Here is a 19,441-nt window from a genome sequence, read left to right as displayed (position 1 = left end):
GATAATCATTTGATGATAATGTTCTGGGTTGACTGGATAATCATTTGATAATGTTCTGGGATGACTGGATAATCATTTGATAATGTTCTGGGATGACTGGATAATCATTTGATGATAATGTTCTGGGTTGACTGGATAATCATTTGATGATAATGTTCTGGGTTGACTGGATAATCATTTGATGACGATGCTCTGGGATGACTGGATAATCATTTGATGACAATGTTCTGGGATGACAATGCTCTGGGGTGACTGGATAATCATTTGATGACAATGCTCTGGGGTGATTGGATAATCATTTGATGATAATGTTCTGGGATGACTGGATAATCATTTGATTACGATGCTCTGGGATGACTGGATAATCATTGGATGACAATGCTCTGGGATGACTGGATAATCATTTGATGACAATGCTCCGGAATGACTGGATAATCATTTGATGATAATGCTCTGGGATCATTGGATAATCATTGGATGATAATGCTCCGGGATGACTGGATAATCATTTGATAATGCTCTGGGATGACTGGATATACATTTGATGATGATGCTCTGGGTTGACTGGATAATCATTTGATAATGTTCTGGGATGACTGGATATACATTTGATGATGATGCTCTGGGTTGACTGGATAATCATTTGATGATAACGTTCTGGGTTGACTGGATAATCATTTGATAATGTTCTGGGATGACTGGATAATCATTTGATGACAATTTTCTGGGTTGACTGGATAATCATTTGATGATAATGCCCTGGGATGACTGGATAATCATTTGATGATAATGCTCTGGGATGACTGGAAAATCATTTGATGACAATGTTCTGGGTTGACTGGATAATCATTTGATAATGTTCTGGGATGACTGGATAATCATTTGATGACAATGTTCTGGGATGACTGGATAATCATTTGATGATAATGCCCTGGGATGACTGGATAATCATTTGATGATAATGCTCTGGGATGACTGGATAATCATTTGATGACAATGTTCTGGGTAGACTGGATAATCATTTGATGATAATGTTCTGGGATGACTGGATAATCATTTGATAATGCTCTGGGATGACTGGATAATCATTTGATGATAATGTTCTGGGATGACTGGATAATCATTTGATAATGTTCTGGGATGACTGGATAATCATTTGATGATAATGTTCTGGGATGACTGGATAATCATTTGATGATAATGTTCTGGGATGACTGGATAATCATTTGATGACAATGCTCTGGGATGACTGGATAATCATTTGATGATAATGTTCTGGGATGACTGGATAATCATTGGATGACAATGCTCTGGGATGACTGGATAATCATTTGATGATAATGTTCTGGGTTGATTGGATAATCATTTGATAATGTTCTGGGATGACTGGATAATCATTTGATGATAATGTTCTGGGATGACTGGATAATCATTTGATGACAATGTTCTGGGTTGACTGGATAATCATTTGATAATGTTCTGGGATGACTGGATAATCATTTGATGATAATGTTCTGGGATGACTGGATAATCATTTGATGATAATGTTCTGGAATGACTGGATAATCATTTGATGATAATGTTCTGGGATGACTGGATAATCATTGGATGACAATGCTCTGGGATGACTGGATAATCATTTGATGACAATGCTCTGGGATGACTGGATAATCATTTGATGATAATGTTCTGGGATGACAATGCTCTGGGATGACTGGATAATCATTTGATGACAATGCTCTGGGATGACTGGATAATCATTTGATGACAATGTTCTGGGTTGACTGGATAATCATTTGATAATGTTCTGGGATGACTGGATAATCATTTGATGATAATGTTCTGGGATGACTGGATAATCATTTGATGATAATGCTCTGGGATGACTGGATAATCATTTGATAATGTTCTGGGATGACTGGATAATCATTTGATGATAATGTTCTGGGATGACTGGATAATCATTTGATGATAATGTTCTGGGATGACTGGATAATCATTTGATAATGTTCTGGGATGACTGGATAATCATTTGATGATAATGTTCTGGGATGACTGGATAATCATTTGATGATAATGTTCTGGGATGACTGGATAATCATTTGATAATGTTCTGGGATGACTGGATAATCATTTGATGATAATGTTCTGGGATGACTGGATAATCATTTGATGATAATGTTCTGGGATGACTGGATAATCATTTGATAATGTTCTGGGATGACTGGATAATCATTTGATGATAATGTTCTGGGATGACTGGATAATCATTTGATAATGTTCTGGGATGACTGGATAATCATTTGATGACAATGTTTTGGGTTGACTGGATAATCATTTGATAATGTTCTGGGATGACTGGATAATCATTTGATGATAATGTTCTGGGATGACTGGATAATCATTTGATGACAATGCTCTGGGATGACTGGATAATCATTTGATGATAATGTTCTGGGATGACTGGATAATCATTTGATAATGCTCTGGGATGACTGGATAATCATTTGATGATAATGCTCTGGGATGACTGGATAATCATTTGATGATAATGCTCTGGGATGACTGGATAATCATTTGATGATAATGCTCTGGGATGACTGGATAATCATTTGATGATAATGCTCTGGGATGTCTGGATAATCATTTGATGATAATGTTCTGGGTCGACTGGATAATCATTTGATGATAATGTTCTGGGTTGACTGGATAATCATTTGATAATGTTCTGGGATGACTGGATAATCATTTGATAATGTTCTGGAATGACTGGATAATCATTTGATAATGTTCTGGGATGACTGGATAATCATTTGATAATGTTCTGGGATGACTGGATAATCATTTGATAATGTTCTGGGATGACTGGATAAATCATTTGATGATAATGCTCTGGGATGACTGGATAATCATTTGATGACGATGCTCTGGGCGGCGGATTGACTGCGCGGTGTAAGAGGTTCAATTTCCTCTCTGCTCTCTCGTTGTTTGCTATTTCAATGGTCAGAACAACGATTGCCGACGGGAGTTTGGTTATTGTACGAGGAGAATAATAAGATGATGTCTATCCTGTGAATGTGAATGGCAGAAAACATAACAACGATTCATCTGTCACAGAAGATTCAAAATGTGCTTCTGAAAAGGAACATTCAGATGATATTCACATTAGAAACGGAAGTGCTTCCTGTTTTGCAACTGAACAATCCAGAAGTAATATGGGACAAATAAGGTCCAGTTGGAGCTTGAAAGTGAGGAAGAAACCTTTTTAGCCGCGTCGCAAGACGCTGGTCATCGAGTGCCCTCGGCTGTTGTTCTTGTTCTTGTTCTTCTTCTTGTTCTTGTTGTTCTTGCAGAGAAGACAAAACCTCAAAGCTCCACCCATTCTGGGAACCATAGCTCCACCCATTGTAGGAGAGGCTTCATATAAACAAATATCCACCATTTTATTAACTCGCATAGCTTTGAGGCCTGTTTTGTAGGCCCGTGGTGTCTTCCTCTCTCACACAGTTTTATTTCAAATCAAATTCGATATATCATTTCATTTTTCACAGTCGCTAACATAGTTTTAGACTAGGTTGAAAAAAAACGGGAAGAAAATCCGATGAAAGTTGCCCTTTATAGAACGAAATGAATTCTCAAAGGCCTGTAACTTCAAGTCCATTGAGATTTTTTTTTTTTTTTATCGCGGCATGGTCAGTCATACACCGCCCGAAATAACAGACGGGAAAATGCCGAGATATATATATTTTGTTTAAATCGCGGCATGGTCAGTCATACACCGCCCAAAATAACAGACGGGAAAATGCCGAGATATATTAAAAATTCGTCCATTTGATGACAATCGTCACGATGAAATATTTAATTTATACGTCTTCACAATAATGTGGAGAGAGGAGCATAGCTTCGTTCACGTGTCGCCACATACGGGAAATTGCCGAGATATCTTTTTTTTTAATCGCGGCATGGTCAGTCATACACCGCCTGAAATAAGACGGGAAAATGCCGAGATATATTAAAAATTCGTCCATTTGATGACAATCGTCACGATGAAATATTTAATTTATACGTCGTCACAATAATGTGGAGAGAGGAGCATAGCTTCGTTCACGTGTCGCCACACACGGGAAATTGCCGAGATATATATATATTTTAAATCGCGGCATGGTCAGTCATACACCGCCTGAAATAACAGACGGGAAAATGCCGAGATATATTAAAAATTCGTCGCCACACACGGGAAATTGCCGAGATATATTTTCACTGTGCACAAAAATAACATCAAGTAATCGAATCAATAGGAATGTCCTGTACCTATAACATCGACGTTATAGGCACAGCTGCATCTAGGCATTGTGTAACAACGACGCGGCTTTTGTTTTAATTAAAACTTTTTGTACTTGTTTTTTCAAGAAATAATCACGAAATCAAGACTCACTTCCCATAAAATACAAGTGCATATCTGGGACTCGCAACACCAAGATTTATGTTAAATTAAACAAAACCAAAAAGGTTCTAGAAAAGCGAATACGTTACAAGTGTAATGTGTGCAGAATGGATTTTGCTTCAACGAGTAACATCAAAATACACGGGCGAGTAAGGCGTGCTTCGAGCTCTCCACGGCATCGAAGTTTGAGTGTTTTCCCATTCTTGTCTTTGTCAAATTTCCACTGGTTATTTTGCTGTGTACGTGTTATTGTGTGTTTCTAGTTGGTGTTGCTTTGTGGTTCGTGCAAACTTGTGTGTAATTAATCGTTTTCTGGATCGTACCTTGTGCGCGGCCTGGTGACTTGGGGCTTCCCTCCCCCCGTCGGTGTTTTGTCGGTTTGGGTTATTTCCTTCGCTGTATTGCTTGTTTCTTTTATTTTGTTTTCTCCCCCTCACCTCACCTCCCTAGACAAAGAATTCTATATTGATTCTTTCTCTCCTCCCGGACACGTGCTTGTTCGCTCTCCTCCTCGTCTCGACTTGTGCCCCGCCCCCTGTATCTCGTTTTTCTTCCGCCTCTGCTCCTTCTTTCTCAAATCCACGTTCTCGCTTGGAGACTTTTCCCGGATTGTTTTTTCATGGTTTTCATGGTTCTGTTTAAATATTGTTGGAATATGTTTAAACCGCAGCCGTGATGCTGACGCCTCCCCCCCCCCCCCCCCCCCAAGAATTTCCATGTTTTAAACGTTTCCCAGTGTGTACCCTGGTCAGAATAGGTACACCGTATCCCTGCGTGTCGTAAGAGACGACTCAGAGGGTTGGCGTCAGGAAGGGCATCCGGCCATAAAAACATTGCCTCAAAAAGAGAACCATGACAATTACAAGTACATATGGGCAGGGTGCAGCCCGAAGTGGAGATCGGTTTCTGAGGTTTGGGACATGGAATGTAGGGACAATGACAGGGAGATCAGGAGAAGTGGTGGAAGTATTGGCCAGAAGAAGAGTGGACATATGTTGTGTGCAAGAGACGAGATGGAAGGGAAGTGGTGTGAGAATGGTGAAGGGTAGGCAGGGACAGAAATACAAGTTTGGGTGGCAAGGGTGCCCGGAGGGCGTGAATGGTGTTGGTGTCCTGTTTTCTGAGGAGTTTGTAGATAGTGTGGTGAGTGTGACTAGAGTGAGTGATCGGTTGATGATGGTGAAAATGATGATTGGAAACCTCTTGGTGAACGTCATCTCGGGATATGCTCCGCAGGTTGGTCGAAGCGATGAAGAGAAGGACAAGTTCTGGTGTGCGATAGAGAAGCTGATGGAAAACGTGAAAGATGAGGAAGTTGTTGTGGTGGGAGGAGACCTGAATGGACATGTGGGAAGGAGTATGGATGGTTTTGAGGGAGTTCATGGGGGTTACAGATATGGTGTGAGAAATGGAGAAGGTGAAAGGATTTTGGAGTTTGCTGATGGCGCTGATTTGTTGATTTGTAATACTCAGTTCCAGAAAGAGGATAATAAGCTCGTTACATACACGTCAGGTGGGTCGACGACAACCGTTGACTACCTGATGGTGCGTAGGCGAGATAGGGGGCACCTCCGGGACACAAAGGTGATCCCGGGGGAGGGGGCTGTTTCACAGCACCACTTGGTTGTCTGCGACATAAGGGTGAAAGGTGCGAGGAGAGCTCGGCGGGTGAAGTACCAACCGAGAATGAAGGTGTGGAGGTTGAAAGAGGTGACAGTAAGGGAGGCATTAAAAGAGAGGCTGAGTAGGGTAGAGGATGATGTGGTTGAGCTTGAAAGTGGTTGGATGTCAATGAAAGCTTGTCTGTTGGGAGCCGTTGGTGAGGTATGTGGATGGACAAAAGGACCACCGAGGCACTCGGAAACATGGTGGTGGGATGTTGAAGTTGGAAAGAGGATTGACGAGAAGAGGAAGAAGTTCAAGGAGTGGCAGAAGGCAAGGGTACGGGAGCAGAAACAGCAGAGCATGAAAGTTATAAGGCAGCCAGGAAGACTGCAAAGAAAGAGGTAGCAAAGGCGCAGGAGGCATGTAGGAAAATGTTCGGAGAACGCTTGTTTTCGGAAGAGGGTCAGAAAGCAGTATTCAGGATTGCAAAGCACATAGCGAAAGAGAGGTGTGATGTGATGGGGGTGAGTTGCTTGAAGGATGAAGTGGGACAAATCGTTGTCGACCCAGATGGAATTAAAGGAAGACGGAAAAGATATATGGAAATGCTGTTGAATACAGAGAATGAATGGGATGGCAACATCGAGAGTAACCCAGTTTTAGGACCGGCAGAGAAGATAACTGAGAAGGAAGTTGAGGAAGCGATAAAAGCAATGAAGAGTGGAAAAGCGGGAGGGCCGACGGGAGTTGTGGGAGATATGTTGAAGGCAGCAGGAAGTTGGGGTGTGAAGAGAATGACAGAGATCTGTAATCTGGTGGTGAAAGAAGGCCGCATTCCAGTGGTTTGGGAACTGAGTACCCTCGTCCCTCTATACAAGGGGAAAGGTGACCCTCTGGAGTGTGGCTCGTACCGAGCGATAAAGCTATTGGAGCATGGAATGAAGGTATTGGAAAGGGTGTTGGAGAGGAGGATAAGGAAGAAAGTGAAGATCGACGAAATGCAGTTTGGATTTATGCCAGGAAGAGGAATGACAGATGCGCTTTTCATTGTGAGGCAGTTGCAGGAGAAGTACATGGAGAAGAGGAAGAAGTTGTTTTTTGGGTTTGTTGATCTGGAGAAAGCATTCGATAGGGTTCCACGCAAAGTATTGACATGGGCATTGAGGAAGTTAGGAGTGGAGGAATGGTTGATCAGAGTAGTGATGGCAATGTACAAAAGAGCGCGCACAGCTGTAAGGACGAAGGACGGGAACAGTGGTGAGTTTGAGGTGAAGGTGGGAGTGCATCAGGGGTCGGTACTAAGTCCACTACTATTTGTAGCTGTGATGGAGGTGCTGGCTCAGAACGGAAAGGAGGGTTTACCGTGGGAGTTGTTGTATGCAGATGATCTGGTGTTGATTGCGGAAAGTGTGGATGGACTGAAGGAAAAGATGAACAAGTGGAAGGAATGTATGGAGACAAAAGGTCTGAAGGTGAATATCGGAAAGACGGTGATGGCAAGTGGTAAAGCAAGTGGTGAGGTGGAAAGAACTGGGAAGTGGCCGTGTGCTGTGTGCAGGAAGGGTGTCGGAGTGAACTCCATTCAATGTACAATGTGCGCTGAGAGGGTTCATCAAAAATGTAGTGGTCTGAGAGGGTCATTTACCAGTGTGGCAGCTACATTCAAATGTAAGGTGTGCACAGAGGGAGCTGCAGATGGCGGAAATGTTGAGTTGGATCTTGGAGACGGCGTGAAGCTGGAAGGTGTGAAAACATTTTGCTACCTCGGAGACATGCTGAATGGAGAAGGTGGATCAGACTCGGCAACGGTTGCTCGAGTGAGATGTGCATGGAAGAAGTTTCGGGAACTGAGTGGCGTGCTGATGAGGAGGAGAGTGTCGCTGAAGCTGATGGGAAAGGTGTATGCTGCATGTGTGAGAAGTGTTATGATTTATGGGAGCGAGACATGGGTAATGAACGTAGAGCAGCAACGAAGGCTCGAAAGGGTGGAAATGCGAATGGTTCGATGGATGTGCGGAGTATCGTTGAGAGAGAGGAAGACAAATGATGAATTGCGAAAGATGATGGGAATATTGCTTGTGATTGATGCTGTGAAGAGGAACAGGTTGAGATGGTTTGGTCATGTGTTGAGGAAGGATGAAAGTGACTGGTTGAGAAGAGTGATGGAAGTTAATGTAGAAGGAAGTAGAGGACGGGGAAGACCGAGAAAGACTTGGCTAAAGATGGTGGAAGAAGAAATGCGCGCAAGGGGGTTAACAAGGAGAGATGCAGAAAATAGGGCAAAATGGAGAGGATTGTCATGGGGACCGCAAGGCTAACCCCCGCTCTAGCAGGGAAAATGGCCTTAAAATGCATGTTGTTGTTGCTCTGGGATGACTGGATAATCATTTGATAATGTTCTGGGATGACTGGATAATCATTTGATGATAATGTTCTGGGATGACTGGATAATCATTTGATGATAATGTTCTGGGTTGACTGGATAATCATTTGATAATGTTCTGGGATGACTGGATAATCATTTGATGATAATGTTCTGGGTTGACTGGATAATCATTTGATAATGTTCTGGGATGACTGGATAATCATTTGATAATGTTCTGGGATGACTGGATAATCATTTGATGATAATGTTCTGGGTTGACTGGATAATCATTTGATGATAATGTTCTGGGTTGACTGGATAATCATTTGATGACGATGCTCTGGGATGACTGGATAATCATTTGATGACAATGTTCTGGGATGACAATGCTCTGGGGTGACTGGATAATCATTTGATGACAATGCTCTGGGGTGATTGGATAATCATTTGATGATAATGTTCTGGGATGACTGGATAATCATTTGATTACGATGCTCTGGGATGACTGGATAATCATTTGATGACAATGTTCTGGGATGACAATGCTCTGGGGTGACTGGATAATCATTTGATGATAATGTTCTGGGTTGACTGGATAATCATTTGATGATAATGTTCTGGGTTGACTGGATAATCATTTGATAATGCTCTGGGGTGACTGGATAATCATTTGATGATAATGCTCTGGGATGACTGGATAATCATTTGATGATAATGTTCTGGGATGACTGGATAATCATTTGATGATAATGTTCTGGGATGACCGGATAATTATTTGATAATGTTCTGGGATGACTGGATAATCATTTGATGACAATGCTCTGGGATGACTCGATAATCATTTGATGATAATGCTCTGGGATGACTGGATAATAATTTGATGATAATGCTCTGGGATGACTGGACAATCATTTGATGACAATGCTCTGGGATGACTGGATAATCATTTGATGATAATGCTCTGGAATGAATGAATGAATGATCGTTTTAAGGCCATTTTCCCTGCTAGAGCGGGGCTTCGCCTTGCGGGCCCCATGACAATCATGGTTCCCTGTTTGAGGCAATGTTTTTATGTCCAGATGCCCTTCCTGACGCCAACCCTTGGTCGCCTCTTACGATGCGCAGGGATACGGTGCACCTATTCTAAACCGGGGTACACACCGGGATCATTCATCCCAGCAAGCTGGTACTCAATTTGCCGACTTCGGAAGGACGACAGGCTGAGTCATCCCCCCTGGCGTTAATTCAGCGATCGACCGGGATTCGAACCCAGGATCCTAGGATCCCAAGCCGGCACCCTAACCGCTAAGCCAACACCAGGCTTTGGGATGCTCTGGGATGACTGGATAATCATTTGATGACAATGCTCTGGGATGACTGGATAATCATTTGATGATAATGTTCTGGGTTTACTGGATAATCATTTGATGATAATGTTCTGGGATGACTGGATAATCATTTGATGATAATGTTCTGGGATGACTGGTTGTTCTGATGATGGTGACTATTTCAATTGGTCCAATGATGGTGATGATGGTAGATGATGACTGGTTCTGGAGGAATGGTTGATCAGAGTAGTGATGGCAATGTACAAAAGAGCGCGCACAGCTGTAAGGACGAAGGACGGGAACAGTGGTGAGTTTGACGTGAAGGTGGGAGTGCATCAGGGGTCGGTACTAAGTCCACTACTATTTGTAGCTGTGATGGAGGTGCTGGCTCAGAACGTAAAGGAGGGTTTACCATGGGAGTTATTGTATGCAGATGATCTGGTGTTGATTGCAGAAAGTATGGATGGACTGAAGGAGAAGATGAACAAGTGGAAGGAATGTATGGAGACAAAAGGTCTGAAGGTGAATATCGGAAAAACGAAGGTGATGGCAAGTGGTAAAGCATGTGGTGAGGTGGAAAGAACTGGGAAGTGGCCGTGTGCTGTGTGTCCAGGAAGGGTGTCGGAGTGAATTCCATTCAATGTACAATGTGCGCTGAGTGGGTTCATCAAAAATGTCGTGGTTTGAGAGTGTCATTAACCAGTGTGGCAGCTACATTCAAGTGTAAGGTGTGCACAGAGGGAGCTACAGATGGAGGAAATGTTGAGTTGGATCTTGGAAATGGCATGAAGCTGGAAGGTGTGAAAACATTTTGCTACCTTGGAGACATGCTGAATGGAGAAGGTGGATCAGACTCGGCAACAGTTGCTCGAGTGAGATGTGCATGGAAGAAGTTTCGGGAACTGAGTGGCGTGCTGATGAGGAGGGGAGTGTCGTTGAAGCTGAAGGGAAAGGTGTATGCTGCATGTGTGAGAAGTGTTATGATTTATGGGAGTGAGACATGGGTAATGAACGTAGAGCAGCAACGAAGGCTGGAAAGGGTGGAAATGCGAATGGTTCGGTGGATGTGTGGAGTATCGTTGAGAGAGAGGAAGACAAATGATGAATTGCGAAAGATGATGGGAATAGAGCCTGTGATTGATGCTGTGAAGAGAAACAGGTTGAGATGGTTTGGTCATGTGTTGAGGAAGGATGAAAGTGACTGGTTGAAAAGAGTGATGGAAATGAATGTAGAAGGAAGTAGAGGACGGGGAAGACCGAGAAAGACTTGGCTAAAGATGGTCGAAGAAGAAATGCGGGCAAGGGGGTTAACAAGGGGAGATGCAGAAAATAGGGCAAAATGGAGAAGATTGTCATGGGGACCGCAAGGCTAACCCCCGCTCTAGCAGGGAAAATGGCCTTAAAATGCCTGTTGTTGTTGTTGTTGTTCTGGGATGACTGGATATACATTTAATCAGGCCAAGATATGATGTGGGCTTCCAGTTACACACTTCTCCTTGGATATATTGAGCTTACCTCGATTTGTAGATGGCATAAACTAGGCTGATGTAATATTGGACCATTGTGTATGAAGATTGTAGCTGGAGGGTTGGGTTTATTTTATTTTTTTGACATTTTCTCCTGCAGAAAGTCCGCTAAAATAAGCAAAGGAACTCAATCTTTCCCCAATGATCACCATAATTCCGAAAGCTGGAGGATTTGAGACCAGAGTTATCATCTTGCTGGACTGGAACCAGTCAGACCTTCTGCTGCATCGCAGCAAGGTCAACCAAATTAGAAGAACACACTAAAACCTACACCTTTCAAATCCTCCAACGGAGTGAAGTTAGGTGATGGCAACCGACCTTTGTAGTTTTGTCAATTTTCCTGCCAATACAAATTTGATTAATGGGATTGAGTATTAGAAACGTTTCATGAATGGCGATTCACCACATCGTCATGATAGCAGAAATTGAAATGCATCAGCCAAACAGGCAAGAAATCAATTTAGGCTCTTAGGCCATCAAACCTGCAGCTAAACACTGCCTAAGTGTCTGCAGAAGATTAAAGCCTTTTAGTTTTAACAGCTCATATATTTATTACGTACACATGCGGGAAAGTGGGTGGGGGTGGTAAACAAAGATGATCCTGCGAGTCAAATATGATCACCTCCTGACATGGCTGACTTGCACTGTACCTGCTCACGAAGACTCTGCTCCAATGCTTCTTGCAGTTCTCGTTCTTCTTGTTCTTTGGTCATTCGGCTTTTGTCTATCCAGTCCAACTCACAGACTGCCCCATCAACACCTCCTGCTACCGGAACTGATGGCGTCCGATTCTCCTTGTCCTCTTCGCCTTGCCCAGGTAGGTCCACTGCCTGCTCAGAGTCCGTGCTGCCACCTTTAGTCTCCCCTCCTTCATGCCCATAGATGTCTCTTTCTCTGGCCTCGCCTTTCCTATCTCTTTTAAATGAGTCGTGCAATCCACCAGACTCCAATGTCCAGTTCTCCGCATCCAAAGTGCCTGCAAGGTCAGAAAGAAACAACAATCATTTATTAGATTATTAGACACAGGCCGAGTAACTAAAGAGATTCCAAAAAAAAAGTCATAGCTCATTGTGCTCTTATTCCTCGAGTTACCAGACAAGGTAGAACTCAAGCTGTCGGTATGTTGGTTCGGCTTGGCAGACACCTCGTGCGCCTCCACAATATTAAAATCTTCCTCATCTTCACAAAAACCAGTTTCAGAACTGCTGTTGACCTGTTGGGCAATCACTTCTCTGGACGTTCCTGGGTCTCCTTGGACTGTCCAAAACTTAGCTCGAGCACCTCGTTTGATGCAGCTTCGACAGCATCATGTTGGCTGATTTCAAAAGCCATGGCGAGCAGCTTTTCTTCAGTTATCCCGTCATCTCTATTTCGTTGTTGACTTTTCACACTAGTCTGTTTCAACCATCAAAGAAAAGGAGAAGAAAAAAAGTTAGTGGTCATTATAACCAAATAACTTGATTGGCACACAAACAGTGGCACAATGAAGAGGAGGAGGGCGGGTGTGTGTGTGGGGGGTGGTGGGGGGGGTTGAGGTAACCTGAGCCCCACCACTTTAGCCATAGACGTGATTTCAGTTTTGTTTGCCCATTCACTGCCTATTTGTTTGCCTATTCCTGGTGTTTGGCTAGCGGCTAGGGTGCCGGCTTAGGATCCTAGGATCCTGGGTTCGAATCCCGGTCGATCGCTGAATTAACGCCAGGGGGGTTGACTCAGCCTGTCATCCTTCCGAGGTCGGCTAATTAAGTACCAGTTCACTGGTAATTCCCTGTTTGTCGTTAAAGGCGGCAAAAAGGGTTGGCGTCAGGAAGGGCATCCGGCCGTAAAACATTGCTTCAAAAAGGGGACCAAAAAACAACAACCATGGTTCCCGAAAAAGGCCAACCCCCGCTTTGCGGGGAAAAATGGCCTCTAAAGGTGGTTTTTATTCACTGCGGTGGGGTTTGTGTGTGTTGGTGGTATCTCCATATGTGTGTTTAAGAATGTAGAACTGAGTTCTCATAGGTCTCGAAGTGTCCGCCTCAGGTTGGGTAAGGTGTTGTGGTTAAAATTAAATTATGACTCACGGGGAGGATGCCAGTGTGGTATGATGGTTTCAGAAATCTCGATTTAGAACTAGAAAAGTGTAGATAAATCTGTTTGCTTAAAGGAGTGAAAACTAGAAGAACCCTTCTTCTTGCTGTAGCCAGCAAGTAGTGCTTGCCACATATGCTTGTATGTACATTTCACCACTTCTCTTTTGACCAAGATAAACTTGTTTTTGCTTAGCTTGGCCCAACCAAAGCATTCTATCAGATTCTGTGCCTTGACAATTCAGCTGAAACCAAGAGTGATGGAGAAGCTGCTTTTTGTGATAACTGTGGGATTTTAAATCTTGCCTCGGAGCTTTTGCATAAATATGTGGATTGAACCTCGCTGGACTAGAGGTGAGCTTGGTGTTTGACAAGCGAACTTCTCCGCACATGTGAATACAACAAATTGGTCTTTGAGATAAAGTGAAGCTGTGGATTTTGTTTTGAAGTAAATAAAGTGCTTCCACAGGGCTGGGGGAAGAAGGGGTGTGGGGGGGGGGGGGGGGAGGTGTGATCACAATTCATGCGACCTGGCTCAGAGAAAGGGGGTCACGTGCATAGTTTTAAATCTTGTACAGTAGATGTCACTTTTTTGCCTCTTTGCACATTCTCTTCGTTGACGTTGGGGTGTATCCACGTCCTTGCTCATTATTGAGGTTGCTCAGTGGGTCCAGGGCTGGGGAAACCAGGAGGGGTGAAAGGCTGTCTCCCTGGAAGATTCCTCATCATACACTACATGGCCAAAAGTATGTCGACACCCAAACATCACACCCGAATATGTGCTCGTCAAACATCTCATTCCAAAATCATGGGCATTAATATGGAGTTGCCCAAACCAAAAACAAATTGGTCAAACCCAAAAAAAAAAAAAAAAAAATGGCCAAAAAAAATCATGCACACTCCCCCCCCCCCCCTTGCTGCTATAACAGCCTCCACTCTTCTGGGAAGGCTTTCCACTAGATGTTGGAACATTGCTGTGGGGATTTGCTTCCATTCAACCACAAGAGCATTAGTGAGGTCCGGCACTGATGTTGGGCGATTAGGTCTGGCTCGCAGTCGGCGTTCCAATTCATCCCAAAGGTGTTCGATGGGGTTGAGGTCAGGGCTCTGTGCAGGCCAGTCGAGTTCTTTCCACACCGATCTCGACAAACCATTTCTGTATGGACCTCGTTTTGTGCAAGGGGCCTTTGTCATGCTGAAACAGGAAAAGGCCTTCCTCAAACTGTTGCCACAAAGTTAGAAGCACACAATCGTCTAGAATGTCATTGTATGCTGTAGCGTTGAGATTTCCCTTCACTGGAACTAAGGGGCCTAGCCTGAACCATGAAAAACAGCCCCAGACCATTATTCCTCCTCCACCAAACTTTACAGTTGGCACTATGCATTTGAGCAGGTAGCATTCTCCTGGCATCCGCCAAACCCAGATTCGCCCGTCGGCGTGATTCATCGTGATTCATGCCAGATGGTGAAGCGTGATTCATCACTCCAGAGAAAGCGTTTCCACGACTCCAGAGTCCAATGGCGGTTGAGCTTTACACCACTCCAGCTGATGCTTGGCATTGCGCATGGTGATCTTAGGATCGTGTGCGGCTGCTCGGCCACGGAAACCCATTTCATGAAGCTCCCGACGAACAGTTGTTGTGCTGACGTTGCTTGCAGAGGCAGTTTGGAACTCAGTAGTGAATGTTGCAACCGAGGACAGACGATTTTTATGCGCTACGCGCTTCAGCACTCAGCTGTCCCGTTCGGTGAGCTTGTGTGGCCTACCACTTCGCGGCTGAGCTGTTGTTGCTCCTAGACGTTTCCACTTCACAATAACAGCACTGTACTTACAGTTGACCGGGGCAGCTCTAGCAGGGCAGAAATTTGACGAACTGACTTGTTGGAAAGGTGGCATCCTATGACGGTGCCACGTTGAAAGTCACTGAGCTCTTCAGTACGGCCCATTCTCCTGCCAATGCTTGTCTATGGAGATTGCCTGGCTGTATGATTGATTATATATACCTGTTAGCAATGGGTGTGGCTGAAACAGCCGAATTAACTAATTAGAAGGGGTGTCCGCATACTTTTGGCCATGTAGTGTATCTTCACTCCTGGTATTTCCATCTTTCATTCCGAATGCTGTAATATCAATATGGTATTCCATGGCTCCATTGCTGTCTCTATCAGTTTGATTATTTGTGGGTTCATCTTGTACAATTACATGTATTTTATCATCCATGAATGTGGAACACAATCATAAGCTTCTTTTTACAGTCTATCTATGCTGTGGATAATTTGGTTATTTTTCCTATTGGAATTTTCGAGTATGGTCTTGTTTGGTAATAGGTGGTCTATTGTTTTGTAGCATCCTTTTTTGCATCCCTTCTGTTCTGCCTCATGTTAGGTGGTGGTACATAATTTCTGTATGAGGAATTTATGATGAGGAAGGTGTCAGCCATTCATGCATTACCTTTTACTCTCGGATAAGTTTGTTGAATGCTCGAGCATAGTGATTGTGGAGAGCATCTCGTTGTTCGCCAGAAGTATGGGATTCCGTCCGTGCCTGAGCTTTTAAAGTTTGGCATTTTTGCAATTTTTCTTTTTCCTTCATCAATAAATCACTGGGGTCATTTCCTCTAGGTGTTGCTTTTTCTCTTCCAAGTTTTGGATCCAATCTGCCTCATGTGATTTTGGGTCTTCATAGATTCCTTTCCAAAAGTTTTCAAGTCTATCCTTCTCAGGGGCATTTGTAACATCTTGCTGTTGCTTCCTTAGTTGGCTCTGGAATATTTTCAGGTTGTCTTCAAACAACTGGTTGTCTATGTGTCCGCGTGCATGTGCAAGTTGCTGTTCTTGGCTGCTATCTCCACATGTGGAATTCAGGAGATGGAACCGAGATCTACCGGGACTCAAAGTATCTGTGTGTGTGTATGTGTATAGGTGTGTGTAGGTGTGTGTAGGTGTGTGTGTAGGTGTGTGTAGGTGTGTGTAGGTGTGTGTGTAGGTGTGTGTGTAGGTGTGTGTGTGTGTAGGTGTGTGTGTGTAGGTGTGTGTGTGTGTAGGTGTGTGTGTGTAGGTGTGTAGGTGTGTAGGTGTGTAGGTGTGTAGGTGAGTAGGTGTGTAGGTGTGTAGGTGTGTGTGTGTGTGTGTGTGTGTGTAACTTGTCGGCTTCATGTGTGTGCTCCACAATGGGGAAGAATGTTGGGTTTGCGTCATGAAAGAGGATTTTCGATTGTGTTTCTATTTTAAGATTTTCAATCTGACTGCATTGTAAATCATCCTTTCGTGGCGGTACCACAGTTGTTGTAGAACAAAATGTTGTAATGGGGCAATGTTGTTGTTAGCTGTGACGAGCAGCTCTATGAGAGGACGGCGTTGTTGTTCTTGTTGTTGGGGTGCCTTTTTGAACAGCGCATGCGCATACACTCGGACGTGCGTTGGTATGAGGTAAGAGCATCGCGGACTAAAATCACGATTTGTTTGAAGAAACGAGAATAAATTTAGCAACAAAGACAATATGAATGTTTTCACATCAATGTCGTTTCACAGAACTTGACACAAATTAGGTGTAATTAATATATATATATATATATATATATATATATATATATATATATATATATATATATATATATATAGTTGCGGATATGAGGACTGTATTTTTTTGATTGTGTGTATTATTATTATTGTTTATTCTGCGCCTCCTGCCTCCGGAGCTGTGTAAAGGTCAAAGGGCGTCCCATAATTAGTCCATAAAGCATCCACACAACAGCTAATCATAGAATACCCCTGTTCGATAGCTTATATCTTATTATGTGTTTTAGGGTAAGGCTGTGTCTCCCATTAATTGAAATACTCCATTGCACCAGTGAAAGAGATAGATTCCCTTCATTCCCACTCCCAAAACTTCCATTCCCCCTTTTCGTCAATTGCCAACTGCATTTTGGGTGGTTTTCTCTTCATCCACCATTGGCCACGAGGCAGGGTTGGGGAAGAAAGGCGGGTCCCCACCTCGTCATAGAGGGGAGGAGTGAGTCAGCCCCACTCAACCAACCACGAACAAGAGGTTGGACTTGGAGAGGGTGTGGAGAGAAACATCGAGGAGGTTCGCGAAGGTTGAGGGGTGGGGCCTATATAACCCACGGCAGGGCGTTTCCAAAAGGAGATGATGAGCTTTTACCGAAAACTGTGAGAGAAGTCCAGAGTTGAGCTGCAGATCGAGCCACCGAAACTGCGAGAGAAGTCCAGAGTTGAGCTGCAGATCGAGCCACCGCAACTGCATTTTACTGCAGCTGGAGCCACCGCAACTGCAGCCACAGCAGCGTGAGGCCTGGACGGCAGTTTGGAGCAGGGCCGCGAAGGGGCGGCGGCTGCCCAACGAGTCGATCGGGGCAGGACCAGTTGGACCTCCCTATCCCGCCAGCCATCCATCTCCCGCCAGTCCTATCATCATTCCCCGTGTAAGTGTGCTCGTAGTCTGCCTTTTGTCTTGTAGTGGGGCGGCTTAGCCCAAATATTCAAAAGAATTGTGCATTTTGTGAAACAAGCACCAAATTTGGCACAAATGTACATTAATATGTTGCGAACATTTTCAGATATTGGGCCACTTGAAATTCCGTAATTTTTTTTTCAAATTTTTTCAAATTTCGTAATTTCAAATTTTTCGGGTGACACCGTCACAATTTCGGTCTTCGAGGCCGGCCGATAGGCAAAGTGTGACCGGAAGGGACGAGGTTCTCCTGACCACGTGGCCCTCGATCTGGGAAGCGAGAGGCGTTCCATTAGTGGACGCGCCCCTCACGCCCGACTTTTGGGCGGCCCCGGCAGGCCGTTTGTTTTGACGTTCCGTGACAGGCCCCGCACCCCCACCTCCGGGCCGACCGGAAGCTTGTGCTGAGTACATCATACCTGAACAACTCAGTGAGGCAGAACACAGCAGTGCACACCAGGGTGACCCCTTCAGTGCATAAACCAATTAACCTGTCCACTGCAGGGCATATAGAAATGAAGTTATTTTCTGCATATAATGATAATATAAGTTCAGTTCTATATAACAATTTCTGTTATCACCACTACCACTACAACTACCACTACTACAAGCTTTGTCTGGAATTTTGTGGACTAACAGACAAACAGACATACAGACAAGCTGGGATCAAAACATTACCTCCTTCCACCATTGAGTGTAGAGGTAAACATCATGGAAATTATATCATGCCCTAGATTTAATTCATGCTTACCCGTGTATTTGCTTCACTGGTTCACAAGGTCTTTTGCATACATGTAATTCAGACTCTCGTCTTCATTGCTGACCACACAATGTTCGCAACATATTAATGTACATTTGTGCCAAATTTGGTGCTTGTATCACAAAATGCACAATTCTTTTGAATATTTGGGCTAAGCCGCCCCACTATATCGGCCGGCCTCGAAGACCGAAATTGTGACGGTGTCACCCGAAAAATTTGAAATTACGAAATTTGAAAAAATTTGAAAAAAAAAATTACGGAATTTCAAGTGGCCCAATATCTGAAAATGTTCGCAACATATTAATGTACATTTGTGCCAAATTTGGTGCTTGTATCACAAAATGCACAACAGGTTTGCTATGCTGCTACACTATTGTCCCTGGGTAGTAACAATAAGTCTGTATAAGCTAGTATTTTCACTGTGTCACCTGCGTCTCATGTGCTTGTAAATAAACGTGACTGCTGTCTTTTTGCTTATGTGTGTGAATAGTAAATAAATTTAGTCGTATTTCCAAACCTTTCTTTGCCTTCGTTTTCCTCTTTGCATTCGGTCGCTTTAGAGTTTTCCATATTGGGCAGCCGCGGTGCGATACGGCCAACGTTTGGGTGGAATCGGGTTCTAGTCGGGGAATAACTGTTCGGTCGCGGCAACACCACCGCTCGGTAAAATAACATCTTTAACCGCGTCCGTAACAATAAATAAATAAGTAAATAAGTAAATAAATAAATAAGTAAGTAAATAAGTAAATAAGTAAATAAGTAAATAAGTAAATAAGTAAATAAGTAAATAAATAAATAAGTAAGTAAATAAATAAATAAGTAAATAAATAAATAAGTAAATAAATAAATAAGTAAATAAGTAAATAAGTA

The 19,441-nt window shown here is 43.5% G+C and overlaps 1 protein-coding gene across 1 annotated transcript in view; it reads right to left on the bottom strand.

The window, feature by feature from the left end:
* The window catches only part of LOC137433730 (ubiquitin carboxyl-terminal hydrolase 37), a 149,500-nt gene that overhangs the window by 29,758 nt on the left and 100,301 nt on the right, over window positions 1-19,441 (bottom strand). Inside the window, 3 exon segments of the mRNA XM_078786177.1 lie at window positions 11,919-12,244; window positions 12,361-12,499; window positions 12,502-12,663. Coding sequence (XP_078642303.1) covers window positions 11,919-12,244; window positions 12,361-12,499; window positions 12,502-12,663 — 627 coding nt within the window.

The sequence above is a fragment of the Myxine glutinosa genome, chromosome 10 (genome assembly GCF_964187855.1).
Source record: "Myxine glutinosa chromosome 10, kmMyxGlut1.1, whole genome shotgun sequence".
NCBI lineage: Eukaryota > Metazoa > Chordata > Myxini > Myxiniformes > Myxinidae > Myxine > Myxine glutinosa.
This window is presented reverse-complemented; position numbering and strand designations above follow the sequence as displayed.